This window comes from Lasioglossum baleicum, chromosome 20 (genome assembly GCF_051020765.1).
Source record: "Lasioglossum baleicum chromosome 20, iyLasBale1, whole genome shotgun sequence".
Taxonomy (NCBI): Eukaryota; Metazoa; Arthropoda; class Insecta; order Hymenoptera; family Halictidae; genus Lasioglossum; species Lasioglossum baleicum.
Genome location: NC_134948.1, coordinates 7,077,701 through 7,098,736, shown reverse-complemented (window position 1 = coordinate 7,098,736; position 21,036 = coordinate 7,077,701). Strand labels below are relative to the sequence as shown.

Sequence of the window (21,036 nt, the reverse complement as noted above, 5' to 3'; positions counted from 1 at the left end):
AAATACGCCACTAATGATTTGTTTTTCGTTCGCGTCCGAAGGTTGCTTCTTGGAGAACTTGACCACACAACAGGGATTTCTGTATGCCGAGGGGCACGAAAAGTGCGCGAAACTCGTGTAAAAAACCAGCGAAGTGTGGACAATGATATATCGTTGGAAAGCTTGATTTTTTAATGATTTTTCCAGGCAGGTCCCAAGCCGATATCTTGTTTGAATCAAAAGTTATAACGGTTTTTAAATTATTCAAAGGTCGGACTTTGGCCGCTCGCCCTATGCGACCTTGGGGATTGGGGGAGAAGTTATTCCGTGGATCGATGTGGTACCTTTAGCGGTAACTGTGTGCAAAGTTTGAAGCGAACTGGAGGTGGTTTATTCTATGGGGCTTTTGCACGGTCTTGTATATACAGAGTACCGCGGTCGTACAAGAGTCCTCGTTAAATTGCAGCAGAGTAGGTAAAATTGAACTGAGGGGGGGATTATCGAACATCGAAGAAGACAGAAGACTGATGGAAAAGGGGATTTAGTCTCGTGAAGAAGGTTGCAGTCACTTTTGTAAACGAAGCTACAACGTCGCTGAATGATTCAGCGGCCGTCTAACCAGAAATAGAAGTTGCCTGTCAGGCTAAGAGGTTTTAGAGCCGATGAATGTTTGATCGTTACCTCGGATTACATTCCGAGATCCGTCTTTTTCATCGCGGTGTTCATTTAACGGATTTATTCGTCCTTCTTGGACCCCGTAACAAACGTAATTTCCTTCCGGATTTGGAACTTTGTTTCTTGCAATATAATTCGAATTAATTGTAATCCCATTTAATTTTACATCCGATTAAACGTGTTTACCGGGAAGATCAGGTCGATGCTTATATTACGAGAAACTGAACGATAACACCGAGCTCAGGAGAAAAAGGGATGGTGATAATACTGATGTATTACGTCTTACTCATTATGTTCGTCGAATTTTTTACAATTACTAGTTTAATTATTAGTTTTTTCGTCGGCAAATGCAAGCGACGCCGCGGCTCGATTAAACACCCAAATTTCCCAAAGAAGCATTCCCAGTTTTTATCGTGTCGAGCCACGTTCCTGGCAATCCTAGCTCGCTATCGCAAACACGCGGTTACAGAACAAGAAACGTTAACGAGAAGAAACTCCTCTCGCGCGTCGGTCTACGCCAGGAAATGTATACCGAAGTTTCCAAGCAGATTGCCATTGGCCTCGATTAAATGCGATTTAAGGCGCTAATGGAGCAGGCGCGCCTGCTCTTTTCGTTTTTTCGTCGGTTCTCCAGATATTTCGCTGTTGACTTCTTTCTTGGGCACCCTGGGATTTCGTAGTTGATGGCCACTCGGGTCTGTTGATAGAAAGAACTGGGTCACTGGGATTATCTAACTAGTTTTCAACCACAGGTCTACAAATTTCATCACCCCAGTCGATATTCTAGATTTGCAAATCTTAAGATTTTTTCACAACAAAATTACGAATCCTTCCACTACAGGACCTTCGCTTATACTTTCTCCTATGTCTCAACCAGGTCTACAAATTTCTGCAAATCTGGAAATTGAAACAGTCGGACAGAAAAATTTCAGAAAGAAAAACTATCGAACCCATCACTACAGGATCTGTTCAAACATGATCAAACAGGCTCAAACTGTGCTGCAATGAGAATGCTACTGATGTATTCCTGACATTTTTCTGGTCAAAATGAGTACCCACACGATTTCATTCGGAGCATATTTCCTCGAATGATCTACAATAGTGACAGATTCATTTGAATAAGCGAGGATCTATATAGGTATACCTACTATATACTCCGAATGGTATCGTGTGGGTATTCATTCTAACCGGAAAAACATCAGGAATACGTCGGTGACAGTTTCATTAAAAAATGAACAAAAAAAGTTCGTTACATTTCCCGGATTTTTCGAACAGTTTAGTCTCTAGTCTCGATAGGTCTCTATGCAGTATCTGTAAGACAACAAAACGTTTTGCCTGCGAGAAAGACTGCACACGACATAATTCAGGAAGATTCATCATTATTTCAAATAAGCGAGGTTTTACTATCTCGCGAATTGAACGAGTCAATTTCATGCAAATTGTATTGTGTCTGGTATAATTTTCTTTGAAAAAGCATCAGGAATAGGCCGGTGAAAGCGTCAGGAAAAAATAATGATGACAGAACAACAGCGCAAATATTTTCTAAATTCTTCGAACAGAAACCATCGAACCCATCACTAGAGAACCTCTAGCCACGTGTTCCCGAACGGTCGGCCAGAGTGTCCAAATATTTCCTTGCTTTCAAGATCAAAATCGAAGCCGCTTCTCCAAAATCGAAGGGAGAAGGTATCCTCTAGAGGAATATCCTGGAAATCTGGTTCGAGGGATGAAAGAGGGAGGAGATTCGCGGGTGTAGAACAAAAGGCGAGGGTAAAAGAGAGTACTGGAAGGCAAGATGAAGACTCCGGCGGTAATAGACAATCATTTCCGTTCAGGCGAGCAGCTAAATTCAGTCGGAGACCGAGTCGATCCCCAATAGGATGTCGACGGTTGTCAGCGTCGTCGGTGCTGTGTTTCGCGGATCGTGCTCATTGCGACGTACGGTCGCTGCCATATTGGTCCGGAGTCGTGCCCGGAGAAATCCGTATCTATCGTTCCGCAACGTCACTTCCGGCGCCGATAACGAAACGATATTAGCGTCGCGTGTAACCAGCTTAAGCAGGATTTGCCCCGGGTCTCTCTATCTCCCTCTCGGCCTCTCTCGCAGGGGCGGCCGTATCGTGAAATTGGAAATGCGCCGCTCATTTCGTGCCGATCGGGCTTTTGCCGGCTGGCACGGGTCTCGCAAATACCGCGCGGGCCGATGCTAATGCGAATTAATTAAAAGGAGAACGTGCACGGATTAACGGAAACGCTCCGATTGTCGGACCTCAGAGGACAACTGGTTTCTGATCTTCGGCGATACCGAACGGGGATGAGCCAGACTGTTTTTATCGCCGCCATTTTGCGTGACCCAGGGAAATTATGCACGATGGAAGACCTCTCCAGCGAGGGAAATAATTGAAGGATGAGTGCAGCGTGCTTCGAAAGGGTTTCTAGTACGATTAGTAAATTATACATGGTGTCCTGCAAATATGGGATTCCCAATTTTGGAGAAACTTTTTCCTTTGTTAACACGTTTCGGACTGATTTTTGGAGACTTTCCATTCAGGCCGTCTGGAACGTATACGAGTCACACTTTTACGATTTTACGATTAACACTAAACCTACCAAGCCTTAAAAGCAACTGGTACAAATCCCCCTATAAAAATGACAAGATTGATCTTATTTAGACTTTGTGCGGCCCTTACTACACATAATACGTGCTTTACTAAAGATATCTACAGGGTGTCTCAAAATTCCTTCAACATCCGGAAATGGGAGGTTCCCGAGATCATTTGAAGCAACATTTTCCTTTGCAAGAATGGCGTCCGCGGCTTTGTTAAGGAGATATTTATGAAAAACACGGACCTATCTTATTATTTTAAATAATTCATTTAGACTTTCTCAAATAATAAATAATTATTTTTGCTTTTTATTTCAATATCCAAATAACAAATAACTTGTTATTTAAATTTTTATTTAAATAAATTTATTTATTGCCCAAAACTGCCACCTTGTACACATGATTCAAGCACCGTATGAAAGACACTTTTGCTAGTGTCTCCCCGAGTATAGTTGACCGATGATATTCACAGTGTATGTACGCAGGCCAACTGTGAATGTGAATGTTAGGCGTGGCTGGGCCGTGCCTTCTTTGCGAAAATAACATTGATTGAGAAGGCAAACACGACTCTTTACTCCGCCAATAGGAGCTGGAATGTCCATCGTTCCTTTCTTTTTCTCCGATATAATTCTCGCAGACGGTAAACAAAAAAACTTAAAAAAAAAAAATTAAACCGACTTCGAAAAAACGCACTAAAAAGTATAAAATAATTTCCATTTAATATATGTGAATACACACGAACTGTCTGTCAGCCGTCACATTCCAAATCGTAATTTATAAATATCTAAAACCCGCAATCGATAGCGGTAACGACGTCGCGTCGCGTCGTTACTGTTCCTAATGTCTAACATTCAGCGGAGTTCACGACGGTATCACCACCCTACATTTTCGCAAATAAAATCGTAATTAATAAAGAAATGTAAAATTTTTTTGTGCGGGGGACCATCTCGGGAACATACTCTACAAGATGCAAAAGGTTTCGTTCCGATTGGTCCATCCATCTCGGCGTAATCGGTGAACATACATAGAAAAAAAAGCGAAAAAAAAGACACATGCAGATCGAATTGAGTAACCTCCTTCCTTTTTCGAAGTCGCTTAAAAAAAGGTTCGTAGCGGTGAGGTTTCCGAAAACGAAAATCGTTGCGTATTTCTCATCGGCAACAGCGTCGGAAATAAACATTAACAGAGGATGGATCTTTAGCGAAACAAAAGTCTGTCCATCCGCCGGCAAATTGCGCCTCCACGCCCCCGTAAACTCGGAAATTCGGACAGTAGGAAATAGAGGGGCGGAGATAAAGCTTGATTTACAACGAACTCACCAGCTCTCCGCGAACTTTTTAATCTGCGCACGGGTGCCTGGTTAATCGTCGAACGAGATAAACCGGTTTCGATCGCGTTACACGGACTATTATGCTGTCGTTTGTTGTCCTCGTCCCTTTGACAAACGAGCCGTCGGAAGATAATGGCTCTTGGTGGGTTTTTCCTTTTTTTTTTTCGATCCGAGCCGAGCGAGTCGTTTTCACGAACGACACACCGCGAAGACGTGCAGAAATTCCGGCATAAACAAGCCCTTATTATCTGCAGAGGGTAAACTTTACTTTATGATGCATTTTTTAACCGACTTCGAAAAAGAAGGAGGTTACTCAATTCGATCTGTATGTGCCTTTTTTCCGCTTTTTTTTTCTATGTATGTTCACCGATTACGCCGAGATGGATGCACCAATCGGAACGAAACCTTTTGCATCTTGTAGAGTATGGTCCCGTGCAAAAAAATTTTACATTTTATCCCAAATAAAAGAGTTTTAAAAAATGCCTTTTTTATTTTTGCATGTAACCTTGTAAATTATAATTTTTGGAAAATCTTTTTTACATATCATTTCGTAAACCAATGCTTCTAATCGATTATAAAAAAAATCTGGTCGTTTGGTACAATTATAAAAAAGTTATTAGATTTAAAAGGTGTACGAATACTTTGTGTACACCCACTGTAAATTGCAGGACAAAGGGTTAAACTGGAACAACTATGTCGATGTCCTTAAATTTTTTAAATATTTGTAAAATCCGCAGTCTGGTTATAAGCAATTCACAATCCGTACGGTAGCAAAAGCAAATTTACTTACGTGACCTGATGGTGCATTCTCGCAGTGAACGACCTCGGAATATTAACCAGCTCAGTCGAAAGTCTCCACTCCACTGATAAACAATTCGTCCTCGAAAGCTCGGGAACGTCCTCGACCAAATAATTTCGCGATCCCACCGTGTCACCGGCGATCTCGTTCGCCATCGCAAGCTCGGGGCAGCGTCGTAAAGCAATAAAAACTCGGAAGGGATGCCCGGAGTCAATCTATGAAGGGTACAATCGTCAAATCCTAGCCCGGGGATTCCACGATGTAAAGTTATCGGCACGCGAGCGCCAGTCGTAGTCCCCCCGCCCCCGTGCAAATAACATTTCTCGAATTCCAGGAAGGAGGGGGGGGGGGGGCGATAAAGCCGAGCAATTTTATTCTCCCGGGCGGGGGGAAGCTCACGTCAAATAAGACCATTATCGGGGAAAATCCGGCGTAGGGGCAGCGGAGGGGGAAGTGCGGATCGGCTAAGGAAACAAAACGGGCTAGCCGGAGGTTATTTCTTTCATCTGACACGACCCTCGCTTGTTTACGTTTCTAGCCGGTCGCAGTTAATATCGGCAGCCCGATACAGCCTGACTCGGTGAAATCAATATCTTTTCTTAAATCAATACCGTGATCCTTCGAAAATATCCTCCTGAAGCCGTTGAATAAAATTCGGACGATAATACCCGATTTTTCTGCCGACTATAATGGCCACCATTTTGTTTTCTCATTATTTCTATGCGAAACCTTCAACGGCATATTCCTGACGTTTTTCTGATTAAAATGAGTACCCACACGACATCATTCGGAGTATATTTCCTCGAATAATTCACAATAGTGGAAGATCAATTTGGATAAGCGAGGATCTACTATATCTACTATATACATATGTATATACTCCAAATGGTATCGTGTGGGTACTCATTCTAATCGGAAAAACGTCAGCAATACGTCGGTGACAGTTTTATTAAAAAATGAACAAAAGAAGTTCGTCACATTTTCCGAATTTTTCGAACAGTTTAGTCTCTAGTCTCAGTACGTCGCTAAGCAGCGTCTGCAAAATAACGAAACGTTTTGTCTGCTAGAAATTAACTGTTCTTCCGAATAGAGAGTCCCGCAAGTGAAAAATAATTTATCGATTCTCTTATAGTTGTTTATCTCATTTCTCGGTGGCCTCTATCAGCGCGTCTTGTTCCCGGCATCTAAAGCTCGTTTTCTCCCGGCGGCGGCCTGTATTTCCTCTTTCATGGTGGTCCTCTGTAAATCTTCCCGGGCGAATGGCTTGAATCCTGGATTCGGGCTCCTGATATATTCTGCGATGGCGGGCGGTCGCCGCGCTTCTCGTTGCGGCGGAAACCGAAAATACGGTTTCGCAAGGATTTCACCGTGGGAAAATGCGCGGAAAATCGCACGTACACCCTGAGCACAGAATAAGAAGAAACGCGATTTCTTAGACAGAGGAGGGGGTTCTCTCAGGAAACCTTTGATGCCTTTCGAAAGTCGAGCTTTGGTACTCACCGGGACACCCACGAGATGAGTCACCAAAGAACGGGATGGCCGCAGAATCTAGACTTATAATGTCCACAGAAAAGAACTATACCGTACCACCAGCCTCCTGGATAGTGATCAAAGAGGATATCTGACCATATAAAATGCCTTCGATGTAACTTAATAACGTAGTGTTATATTGAACAGGAAAGATGACATAAGGTAAATAATAGTTCGATATATTAAATACGAAATAATAATTTTAGCAAAATTAAACACATCACAATTTCACTGAAACTGATTAAATATAATTCCATTAAATTTTATAAATCGAGTATACCCTTACATTGCGATCGCAATGATCTGAAATTATTTAGGTCAGAACATCGAAGCTTAAAAGTGCTCCAAACGTCATCAAACTTATCAAATCAAGGAACTACGTACGTCCGTTTTATAAATCTCAAACGTGTACAGCTGAAGAACGCGGAACAGTTCCATTAAATTTCTTAAATCCGTAACCGCGAGCAGCGTCTCGGACAAGAGGGCTGGAATCCTCCGGAAGAGTCTCAAACGCCACCAAACCGGCAGAGCCTCCTCGACAGCGGAGAAGAGTCCTCACCTCCGCTAAACGGCCTAGATTTTCAATTACTCGGTCCAGCGTTCAATCAATCAAGTATTTAAACAGCAGCGACAGGTCACCTGAAAAATCGATTCGCATTGGACCGAACGCGCAAAAAATCGGTCTCTTCTGGAGTACCGAAAGTCGACGGTGCCAGGGAAAACAGAGCCATCCTGCTCTATTTCCTTTTACCGTGGTCGAACATTTCCATTAATTTCACAGGGTCCCGAGTTTTTCGTCCTCGAGGTCTCTGTACTCCGTGGAGAACCTCTCCTAAGCACCTTCCAGCTCTCGAGATGAGAAGATATTCTTTCTGAAAGAAACGGTCCGGCTGACTTAAAGGGTAGTCTAGTGGAACGGGTCTGCAAATATCGATTTTGCTTTTGCATATATGCAAAGCACAGTATTTCAAGAGTTCGTTTCTGAAACCTCATAATTTTTCTCGGAAAAGTAACGAAACTATAGCACACTAAAACTCAAATTTCTACCTTACACATCTTCGTCAAGGTCACGATAATTTTTCTAATTTTTACAACCTTTTTTAGACGCAAAAAAGTAAAAAAAAGTGTACCTCCAAAACCTGTTTTGCGCCAACTATAGTAAGAGATATAAGTAGACTGCGGATCTTTATGCAATTATAGCTTTTGGAAATTTTCAAAAAAATTCTAGGATATAAAATGACACAAAATTTATTACGATTTTAATTCAATTCTGGTCCAGAAAGACTAATACCGCGGAAAATAAAATTCTATTTCATTCCACTTTCTTAAAATTCGTCTACAAAAATTGAAAATTGCATAAACATCCGCAGTCTAGATATAAGGAATAATTGATTTTACCAGCAATAAATGCAAGTATTTCTGAACAAAAAAATTTGTGAATACTCCCCAGGGCTGGATAAACATGCTAAGATTGAGCCCACGTTAATCACTTTTGCCGATTGTTTATAACAAAATATTGAAAGAGGCCTAAGAAAAGCAGCTGTCACGGTGGAGTAGGGGAACGATTGTTTCCCCGACTGGGTAACTGATGTATTTCTTTGCTCCGACAGGCTACCACACGTACACCATGAACGAGACCGCCCACACCGAGAAGGAGGAGGATGAGATCCTGACGGTGAGGTACGAGGATGGCAGGTGGTCGAAACCGTACTACGACTGCGGCGGCGGGAATATCTGGATGCTGACTTACACCGTTCCTTTCTTCGGCTACGTCAACGACACTTACTTCTTCAAGTAAGTGGACCCACTCTTTTATCGGCCGCTAGTCCTACGCCAGGAGCAGGACTAGACGTTATTATTCCCTCCGCGACTGAATCAGCGCTTCCAGGATAGAAGCTTGGTCGATACTACCTCTCTTGCTCTCTTCTTCTTGGATTCTCCGGCAATTCAATCCTCCTACGGTTTCGAATTTGAGGCGGTAATTGTTTCAAGTTGCTGGAGATCCTGAGAGCTTGGGGAAACGTTTGTACGAGATTCATTCCTTGAGTGGAAATGTGGTAATAGAATGTACCTTTGGGGGTTTTCTTAATTCTTCAAACATTATCGAACAGGCTCAAACTGTGCTCCAATGAGAATACTACGGCTGTACTCCTGACAATTTTCTGAGTCAAATGAATACCCACACGACACAATTCAGGAAGATTGATCATTGGTTCGGATAAGCGAGGGTATACTATGTCGAGTAAATTTGATGCAAATTGTTTGGTATCGTGTTTGGTATCATTTTCTTTGAAAAAGAGTCAGGAATACGTCGGTGAAAGTATCATAAAGGAATAATGTTGAACAAAAATGTTCCGTTTTATTTTTGGTTGTGGAGTACCTAAAAGGATGATTGAAGGTATTTGAACAGAACGACAGCGCAAATATTTTCTAAATTCTACAAACGCAGTCAAACCAGTCGATACCACGTTCGAATGAATATGGATAGCGCGGGTTTCCGACTAAAAAGCATTCCTCTGTAGCAGCTAACTGGTACAATTCTCGGAACCGGCCGGACGTGTTGCCAAAAAACGTTAACAAATATCCGCGAAACAATTCGGACAAACTCATTGTTCCGCGATACGTCGACAGTCGTTAGCAAAACAGTATATGATCCGCGGAAATTTATTGAAAATTAAAGAAAAAAGAACAGGGTTGTAACGACACTGATAACACAGTTATCGAATTTTTCCAGCAACACTCGCGCTCGCGGGATTCAATTTTTCCCGCTCGTTTCTCAAGCGCGGAAGTTCGGAATTAAAAAAAAATATATGTATATATTCGATTCGCTATCGGTGATGTTTTTTGTTTCCTATTTTTCTTTTTTGTGGAGGATAGAAATCAGAAGATTAATTTTCTATTGTTTATGAACGGATTCGCGGCTAACGGAGAGAGTAAACTTAGAATGAAAATAATAGGCCATTACTTCCGCGCTCTCACCATTAAATCAATTTGGCTCCGTATTGTGCCAGCACCACGTTTCGCGTCTCTAATGATTTATTTTTCGGGAACAGTAAGCGATTTACGTTCGGCATACCTAACCAAAAGATACCTAGGCCAAATGAAAAAAAAAGAAGAAGCAATTTGTTTCGGCTTCAATTTTTGCAGGTTTTTGAATTTGATATTTACGGAAATCTTGTTTTTATTTTGTAAAGTGAAACATCAGATTTCTGACTGCATCGAATATTTTTCCGATAAAATTGCACCAATAAAACACGAATTCAATTTCTTTCTCTGTTTTAATCTAAATGGTGGTTATCAAGTTTTCAAATTTTAATTAATCATATCTAGACGCGGTCGTACCACACAAGCCAAAAACAGTTATTCGATTTTTCAATGATAAAAAAGTGACCAGAGCACATTTATTTGTCGTTTCTGTTATTGCAGCCTTTGTGTCACTTTATTTATTTAATGCAGCGAGAAAAACAACGTTACAAAACCATCTCGCGCGACAGATTTCTCTTTATGACATGGTATCGGTGTTTTCGAGCGCGTTTGTAATACTAACAAACATTTCCAATGTGCATCTGCAACAACAATGCATCGTGTATTTTTTATCTGACAATATATACACTGACAAATTATTGACAAATTTCAGTTGCCATCGGATTCCTCGTTCAAAACTGAGGCACAATTATACTGAACAGTTTTTTCCTAGACTGTATAGATCCAGAGAAAATTAATTGTGAAAGTTCGCGATGTATGCGCGCGTTGAAAGGGGCGTGGCGATAGGCTTAAGCAAAGATGACGTCACGCGAGGATATTCAAAGCTAAATTTCTCGAAAACTGTAGTTCTGAGAGCAAAACTGTACATCACATTTTCTGTTCAGTTTTTCTCAAGGATTCGAATGAGCCCAAGAACGTCCTAAAACATCTACATTTTTATAAATTAATATTTTATAACAAAACTTACAGTTTGTCTAAGAGATATCGAACAGTTTCAACTAACAGTAAGTCTTGGCTTGAAATTGAAGTATTTCTTCCAGTTCGTATCTTATCGAAAAATTTTCCAAAAACTGCTGGTTACGTACTACTGGAAAATCATTTTTACTGCGTCATAGAAACCGGAAGTTGCAATTCACGAGCAAGATAAGAAGCCAAGCGATGGGGAAGTGGTTCAAAATCATAAAATGGAAATCGGGACGGGGTACGTTTGCTCTGTGAACCGTATTTTCGAAAAAAGCCGCGGCGAGATCGAAGTTGCGTCTGTGGCTGTCCAGGGATTATGATTATGATCGTTGGACGCGGAGAAATACAGCTTCCGGCCGGAAGTCGGGAGATTCAGCGATTCTGAAAAGGGTCCACGCGAAATTTCTGTCGACGTCACGGTTTTATTGATGAACGATTCGTTCGGCTTTATCGTGGTACACGTCCGCGCGATCCTCCTTTCGTACGTTTCATAGTACTCGCCTTTGCATGAGCGCACGCGCGTGTGTGTAGGTGCGTATTATCTATCGCGGGCACGCCATCAATCAATAAAAGCACACCGAAGGAATATACGCATGGAAAAAGACGGTATTCATTTCCATTCGATGCTTGAGATTAAATTGCTCCTCTGATCGATGGAAATTCGGATTCCTGCGCGGTAGTGACGGCTTCGAGTCGCGCTCGAGCTACTAATTCGTTCACTGGGGAAAGTAAACATTTTTAGAAACTTGCACACCTGAAAGACTTATATTTTGAAGATGTCAGATGTGTGTGTGTGTGCGTGTGAACAGTCTGATAAATAAATTTCTTGAATAAAAAAAATATATATGTATATATTAGCGTTAAAATAAATCCAAATGACTCTAGAATGTGTACGAAAATGTTATCGACCGACAGATTCGTGCAATTATAGTTTTTATTGAAGGACGAAGCGTTTAACCACTTGTTGACTGCGCTTGTTCCAACTCGTTGCTCGCGAGCGGTCAGTTTCCCTCACTAGATATCTGTTATAGTACGAAATGAATTCCTCGGACCGGAGAGTAGGAGTTTGGAAGAGTGTAGTCTTCGCGTCATGAAAAACGGCCAATATTTTCGTTCAGGCTGGCTCCCGGCGTCGTTTCACTGTGTATTTGAAAGGTCTACAAGCTACCGTCGACGGGCTCTGATTTGTTGGCTCAAGCATAAGCCGGTCCCTCGCATGACTGAACAAATTTCTCTTCCTGACGTCGAGGAACAGACATTTATCGTTCAAAGAATCATTTCCATACGATTTTTCCAATAAGTATTTCTCCGAACTTGGCACTCGGTGCATTTGCATTTAAATCACCGCATCTCATTTCGCACAAATAAGCATTTTACGCGAGTCTAATTAAATCAATTTTCTATCCACGTCGATCCGATAAATATTTTATTCAAGCCTAATGAAATCAATGTTTTAACCACGTTTTAAATTAAATCAATGTTTTATTCAAATCTTAAATTGAATAAAAATTTCATAAAAAATTGAATAAATTGGAGATTGTTTCCGGACCTAAAACTGGACTGTGATTTTTAATAATAAAATTATTATTCGAATTTAGATGGTGAATATAGGCTTCTCAGTAATTAGACTACTCCAGACATAGTTTTATGTAAATCTGTTTAAACCGATCAGTATAATAATTTATTCGCCAAGCATATAAACAGAGATAAACAATTCCAAAAATCGAACGAGAACGAAGAATTTTCAGAGGATTAAACAGGGACAAATAATTCAAAGGATTTCACGAGAACGAATAATTGCCAGGATTAAAGGAGGATGTATAATTGGAAGGATTAAATAAGGATAAGTAATTCAAAAGACTAAATGAGGATAAATAATTCAAAGGACCGTATTATGATAAATGGTTCCAAAGGATTCAGAGCCAAGCTATGTAACGCGTATATCGTTTGGTTAAATACAATCTTCATTTACCCGAACAAATATTCCCGGAGCGAAATCTGTTGATTAAACAATCCGGGGTTGATCCACCCCGTGCGACCTCATATGAAGGAAGTTTTATACTGAAAGTTTATCGGATAGGCCAATTTAGTCATTAATGAAACTGCCAGGTGTCGCTGCTGAAAGTAATCACGAACTTCAGTCGAGGGGTCAAAAGTACCCCTAAACTGATAGTCCAACAGAGAAAAAACATTGCGTGCCAAGTTTCAACCCTCTAGCTTGACCGGAAGGGTAGCTACAGAGGAAATCCGGATTATCCAGATTCCCTTCATTTTCTTCCGGCAACCGCGCACGAAAATTTTGAAAAATATCCGAGCCATTGCTGTTAATGACATACAACCCTCCGAATTCCTTCCAATTTTTCTGTTCGAAACTTTCACCATAAAAAATAATAAAATTCAATAATTTTTCAGAAATAAGATAGAATTTTTTAAAAATTGCTTTTACATTGAAAATGAAAATCTACAACTTTCATATTTTAACGGGAGCGACACACTAGCTCACTTACCATCCCCAAATTTTTTCAGAATTTTCAGAGAGCTCTTTCATAGGTAGAAAAAATAAGAAAGACATCCCCCGGTCTAGCTAGCCCTAGAAAGTCCATTTCTCACCCCTCTGTATTTTGGAAAATGACTACACCTGTTCGATCGTGTCCGGAGGACACAGGTACATCTGTGACGCAACGTGTTACCGTATCGGTCGCGTGTCCGCGCTCAAAATATCGTTGACAGTGCGCGCTGACAACGGCAGCCGAGGCCCTTAATTGGCTCGCGCGGCGTATTTCAATCGGAAACGGACGTTGCACAGGCTCCAATTCGTCGGCTGGCCGCGAACATCGCTCTGACCGAGTTTATAGACGCCCATAAATACGCCATGGCAGTTCATGGTGGTACAAAACCAGAATTTACCAGTTGAAAATCAATACAAGCGATTTCCATCAACATCAACAATTGAAACATTAAAAGAAACATGGATGTTTAAATGTTTGCTAAGAATTATTCCTCAACGTAATTTTTCAACGAAATTTCAAGGTCGTCGTCGTATTCTTCGATATTATTGTAGGTCATAAAAAGACGAATCAAACGACTATCACGATCATACCATTCCGATAATTTGATCTCGAGATATTCGTGTCTGATGATAGAGGACGAGTGTTCGGATAACAGAGGTTTCACTAGATCGTGGATTACTCGAGTATATATGATCCGAATGGTATCGTGTTGGGTATCATTTTCTTCAGCAAAATGCCAGCAATACGATGGTAAAAGTTTTATAAGAAAAATAATTTTAAAAAATTGTCTTTCTCTTTCCTTTTTATCCGTTACATTTTTAAGAACTGTACGATACGGTATACGAAACGTAAGCTTGAAAAAGTATCTAGGTTTAGTGTGAATTAAACCATTGGATTAATAACTATTGACCCCAGAGAGTTAATTTCCTGTGCCGTCAGGTAAACAACCCGGGGGCGACTCCCAAGAGCTATGATTCTTCCCGGGTGTTATCAAGAGGCACACCGTCGCCGGTGGCATAGTGACTGCGGCGTAGTGCGTGACACCGGTACCTGGAATAACACCAGTCCGTTCCCGGAGTCACAACCGCGTCGAATAAAACTAACAGATTATAAATGGCGTCGACAGCTGCGAGGGATGCGAGAGAGAAGGTACTGGCTACGAGCCAAGACGTGTTTAGCCACATTCCGCGAGAATGGCCCGCCATGAATGCAGCCCCGCTGCTAATACCGAGGAAATCTTATTACCGAGCCCGACGCCCGCTCCGGAATTATTAAATATGCGATTTACAATGCAGATTTTTCCCCACCGCTCTCCCCGTGCTCTCTGCTTTCGGCACTGGGACTATCAGTCAAAATGACCAACTTCAGACTCTGTATTTCACCCTCGTCGAGATTGTAGAAACGCTTCTACGGGCGACCCATTTGATAGATTTATTTGTTTAGACTAACTCGTTTAAAAAATTGTTGGAAACGTGCGAAAGTTTTACTGACATATTCGTGATATTTTTCCGAAGAAAATGATACCAAACACGATACAGTTTGGATCGAATATACTTGTTTAATCCACGATTTAGTGTAACCTCTATTATCCGAACCTACGATACTTCCATTATCCAGGTACACGTTGTAGAACACGATTTATCATAGAAATCAGTAAAGATTTAACCCAGCATTGTAATTATATCTCCCTGACTCGTTCGGATAAGAGAGGCTCCACTAAATCGTGGATTAAACATGTGAATACAGGAATATGATCGAGTGACATCATGTTGTAGCAAGTTATGAAATAAAAAAACTTGTTAAAAACCACGCTTATATTAAAATGCACTAAAAAGGAGAAAATAATTTTTTTCCTGGTTCTCCATAAAATACCGAATCCAGTTAAATGATTAATTATATTTTTTCTCTCAAAATTTTAAACAATTACTTCAAAATTTCTTCTGTAAATAAAATTAATGTCGGAATATATAGAAAATATAAATTTAAATAAATTCATGACATTAGTGAGTACAAAAATAAAAGGGTGGAGCGCTAAACTATATTGACGTAATCTTTGTGGGCGCTCCACGCTTTTATTTATAGCCACTGATGTCATGATTTCATTTAAATTTATATTAAATTTTTCTATCTATTCCGACAGTAATTTTATAACAGAAGAAATTTTGAACCAATTGCTTAAAATTTTGGGGAAAAATATGGAGAACCAGGAAAAATATTATTTTCTCCTTTTTAGTGCATTTCAATATAAGCGTGGTTTTTAAAAAGTTTCTCTATATATTTTATGTTATACGTTTATTGTCATTGGAAGCAAGTGTGTATACAAAATTTCAGGAAGATTGGACTATGGGAAGAGGTTTAAAATTCAATTACAAGATTTCATGTACACAACAACAACACGACAAGTTAACATAAGCGTGGTAAAAAAAATAGAAGGAACACTTTAGACTGCAAGGAATGGAGGATTGTATGGAGATCTTTTTGACGGAGGGTAGCTATGTATCTGGTTTGCTATAGCCTCCCCACTATGGTGGTATCAGTACAGGAAAAATGCAGCCCGAGGAAGAGGCTAAGGCATCCAAAGGAGGACAAGGCTGTCCTCGTTCCTCGGACCGAGGTTATTTAGGAATCCGCGTAGACGGATGTTATCCGGGGGCGCAGAGTACACACGGAACGCAACCGCAGCCGACACACTCACGTTTCAATCAACCCACCTCAAGCCCGGAAGTCACGCGACGTTGAAATACCACCGTGCTGTTGCGGGGGTGGCACGGAGAAAGGACCGTAGAATTCTCGCATCTGCACGTCGGACGTTGCACTACTCTCACCTGCTTAGTTTTACTCGTGGTCCACCGAGTTTCGGCGGTTCGACGGTCCAATTTGCACGCAGAAACAAATTACACATACCTAATCCACGTTGAACCAGCAATTTTTACCATTTCGTGGCAGCCTCTTTAAATCTTTAAGTGGCAATTATTTAGATTCAATTTTTCAATTTTCTCAAATTTACTTTTTAACGAAATTTTCCTTTTTTATTGGATGTTCTTGTAGAGCATGAAAAAACGAATCCAACGAGTACCATGATCGTACCATTTCGATCGGTCACTCTCAAGATATTCCTACCTGATGATAGAGGCCGGGTGTGCGGATAATAGAGGTTCTACTATATGTATAAATCGTGGATTAAACAAGCAAATATAGTCCAAACCGTGTCGTGTGGGGTATCGTTTTCTTCAGAAAAATGTCACGGATACGCTAATAAAACTTTCATAAATATATAATTAAAAAGAACCATATTTATTCATTATTATTAACATTAGTCAGACATTGCTGTGGTTTGATGATGAACATTGAGAGCGTGACCGAGTATATTTTTGGTGGTTTCGTGACACCGTGAGCATAATAAGGTGAGCACATCGAGGACATGTGCAAGCTGTCTTTGACCGTTCTTGGTAGGTGTTCCGTGCTAATGTGCACGTTTGCCGGTAGCAGTCGTGTCCCCTCGTTTCGGTTTCTCGTTGCTGTGTTCGCCGCTGTAATCGCCGGATCGCGGAAGTGGGCTCGTTTTCCGGAAGTCACGTTCGAGTGGCGAGCTTGATGCGAATGAACAGGTGCCGGGGGTGGAAGGACTGCTTTCCACGAGGTCGGAGACGTGAAGATACGGGATCGTTCGGCAGCAACGGAGGCATGTTTCGTGGAACTATAATGGCCATTATCAGGCTGGTCCGCAAAATTAAAGGAACGCCGAATTTCGACCGAAAAATACTGCTCCCTCTGTGTAAAACGTATCGCGTTCCATTTTCACACAAATAACAACTAAACTGAGAACCTTCGTGCCAAATAAAAATATTCTACATCATTTTCAAAGATCGCGAACCAAGTAAAAAATTTGTCTCTTCTTTTAATAATTTAATGAATTTAATTGTTGTTGGTTATTATTTTGAATTGATGTTTGTGTAAATAATTCATGGAAGTTGTTGTAGCGTTATCAAGTGTTCGGCAACGATAAACACTGGGTCGACATCAAACTTTAAGATTTATCCTTGGTTTACCAAAAGAGTGAAAAATGACGGAGAATTTTTCCGGATGACGGAAACCGCCTGCCATTAATCATAATGATTCCGCGGTGTGAATTCCGCGTATCTTGATGCATTAATCGATGCAAATAACTGGTAGCGAGTTTAACGTTGATTGATAGTGATTTTTACGAGCGGCCGTCGATTGTGGGCAGCATGTTCCGTTGACAAACAGCGAACAGGATTGATGCATCGAAATGTTGCGCAGATTGCTTCAGATCATTGCATTTATTGCCAGTTCAATTCTCATTCGATGACGAATCAATCGATTGATTAATAACATTTTTTAATAGTCATTTTTATAATCATATTTCAACGCTGATTGTTATACAATTTAGCATAAATATTTGCCACTGTGGATGTTTATGAGAGTCTGCATTTTTTTTCAAGCAGATTTCAAGATAGTAGAGTCAAGCAGAATTTCATTTTTTCACGTTTGTAACAGCAAATAAAGTATTGACCGTAATAGAATTTATTAATTTAATAATTAAGTGAAAATACGTTGTTGGTATAACAGCCATACTTGGCATAAGTTCTCCTATGATCCACGAATGCGATTACGCGTCAGTTGGTAGATAAGCATCCGCATCATCAGCCTGGTTAGGTAATCCTCGAGGAGTAATTAGCGGATAAAGATGATGGAGGCTGCTCCGTTAGCTGTTGCCTCTTAAAGGCTGCTAGCTGTCTGTCCAATTACGGTTTCGCTGTCATATGAAGCATATTATTCACACCAATGAAGTTCGTGCCACTCCTTACTACATAGTCCCATTTACTATGTCAACAAACATTGTCACAATACTGCGCATTTCAACTGCAAATATCACATATTTAGTGTACAAAAACGTACTGGAGATTCCCAAGCTATTTCAGTTGAAGTTTCCCGTGATTATAGCTAATGCATACTCTCAGCAAAAGTAATTATCTCAATACGCAGTGAATCTATAATGCTTGTTTACTAGAAACTGATCCACTTGCTTCTACGTTTTCAAATCCTAATTATATTAATTGGTGTCTTAGAAGTATGTATCTAGTAATTCCCAGTTGTGATTAATCTCGACGAAGACAGGTCTTTTAAAAAGGGGAGGACCCCAAGTGTCCGACTTCGATTTTGATAATTTTTTGTGAGATGATGGTACAGTCGGTGTATTTTGTACACATTAAAAAAAAAAAGAATTACTTTTTCAAAATTGGACCCAACAGTTTGAGTTTCTTTTCAGACGTTAGAAGGTTTAGTTTACTAGCTAATGTGTAATATAATTTTAAAAAAAATTATTATTGGTCGCAATTGCGAAGGAAATAGTACGATTTTTTAATTTTTTATATGTACCTGTAATGAAAATTTAGAAGGCGCCTCTTTGGTAGGTGTAAGTAAGTTATATACTTGTACAAAGTTTCATGGAAATCGATCAAGGATGTTACGAAACAATAATTGATTGAAGGTAGCAAAAAACGTAAGAATCTGCGATTTAAATGAATCGCAAACCGTAAATTCAAAGATTTTTACATCTTACAATGCCCGCAGCTTTTTTATCCGTCAATCAATTTCAATGAAACTTTGTACATACACATAACTTAGATTTACAAAATACATGTTTTAAATTTTCATTACGGGCACAGATAAAAAATGTAAAAATCGTAGTCCCTACTGTTTCCTTCGTAATTGCGACCAATAACAAGTACAAAAAAAATTATTTACATATTATCTAGTAAACTAACCCTTCTAACGTCTCAAAAAGACTCAAGCTGCTGAGTCCAATTTTGAAAAATTTATTCGTTTTTAAAAGGTGTACGAATACTTCGTACACCGACTGTATATGGATCCCTAATTATGTATGCAAAATATTAGGTGTACTTACTCAATAGTTTCAAAGATATAAACAATTGAAGTTTCATAACTGTGAACTGTGAATCACGCAACCTGCTTACACGGCTAATGGAAGGTATGAAACTTCAATTGTTTATATCTTTAAAACTATTGAGTAACTACACCTAATATTTTGCATACATAATTAAGGATCCATATACCATCATCTCACAAAAAATTATCAAAATCGAAATCGGACAATTGGGGTCCTCCCCTTGTAAATGTTCTTACAGATAAGTAAGTCAAAATAGATCTCTCAAAGTTTCCCAACAAGCGAGTTGACTCAGCCTCCAAACAACTCAGCTTCCACTTGATAGCTCAACAAAGTAAAAATATAATCACGCAGATCCTGTTTGACATCGATCATAATCGTCAGTCGTTAGCCACAAAGGATTCACGTAATCGTCATCCGTCAACGTTCCTAATGATGCTCGCTGGTAGGGACACTGTGACATCATCACCGTGAAAAAAAAGATTATATTTAAGGCGGGATGTCTTACGAGGACCAGTTCAAACGCAGTTGTTGAAGAGCAGCGATTCAAGATGATCGGCAAGACGAAGTGCGTGGTTCTGGTGGCTGTATTGTTGCTGATAACGGAGGACGCCTATGCTAAGCCTGCGTGCGCGCCTACTGGAATTACGGACCCAAGAACTGGGCTACCTTATTGCCCTGACACGCCGTATAGCAATCCGTTTCCGGCTTATAATTGTCCTCCGGGTCAATATCCTGGTGCCTATGGAATGTGTCAGAATGGAGGATATGGGTACATCTAATCAGGTGAGCTGGAGCCGCCATATTTGTTCTCCTCGGACATTCAATTAGAATTCTTTCGAACATTTTCATTCTTCATTTCTGATGATCTCACCGAGACTGGATTTTGATAGTCTTGGGACCATAAGTTTTGTTTCAGTTGTTGCTTGGTTTGAGGTTTGTTGGGCCTTCTGCTATAACTGTTAATGCTTGTATAAGTTGATTATCTTCGTACTCTTGAAACAATTCAATTCAATGGTCAGGAATTACAATACTATACAGGGTGTACAAAAATCACCACAGTGTGTTTCATAGTGGACATAGTTCTCCCAACTGACACGTCTAGCCACAAGTACATACCTCCAGGAACATAAATCCCCGTAGATCAAAGACACTGCTTCCTGTATCGTAACTATTCATAGCTGGCGTCCTCTCCGGTAAGGTGAAGGTAACCCCGACGACCTTGCCAATAAATAATCGTGAACGGTAACGGTGCGGAGCAGGCGTCAAGAAATCATCAAGGCAAGGTCTCCCCCCCGACAACGCCCTATCGCGAGGATCGTATCGAGCATATCCACACGCATAATTGCCGGCGATGAACCGGCGCGGCGTATGAATCACGCGATCCTCATCGACCGGTCTTCTCCAACCTGTCCTACTCGTTTCCCGGCAGCGATCAGAACTGGAGAGGTCCAATGATATCATCCATGCAGCGAATGGTACTTAAGAGGATGCATCTCTGCCTCTTCGATTAGTTTGTTGCTGTTCGTTCGCGCGGAAATTATACTCCCGACAACATGAAGCACGTTTTCACTGTGGTCTTGGTGATGATGATGATGGCGCAATGTGTTTTCTTGATGCCTGTCGATGATGGTGTTCCATCGCATCCTGCAGCGGTTGGTCGTCAAGCGAAACAGCAAACCACCACCACCACCACCACCACTATAATTCCGCCTAGTAATCAGTTTTATC

General features: G+C 40.6%; 1 protein-coding gene across 1 annotated transcript in view; it reads left to right on the top strand.

The window, feature by feature from the left end:
• LOC143218943 (metabotropic glycine receptor) overlaps positions 1 to 21,036 on the top strand; it is a 157,317-nt gene that overhangs the window by 33,800 nt on the left and 102,481 nt on the right. Inside the window, exon 2 of the mRNA XM_076444592.1 lies at positions 8,529 to 8,712. Coding sequence (XP_076300707.1) covers positions 8,529 to 8,712 — 184 coding nt within the window. The remainder of the gene's footprint in view (positions 1 to 8,528; positions 8,713 to 21,036) is intronic.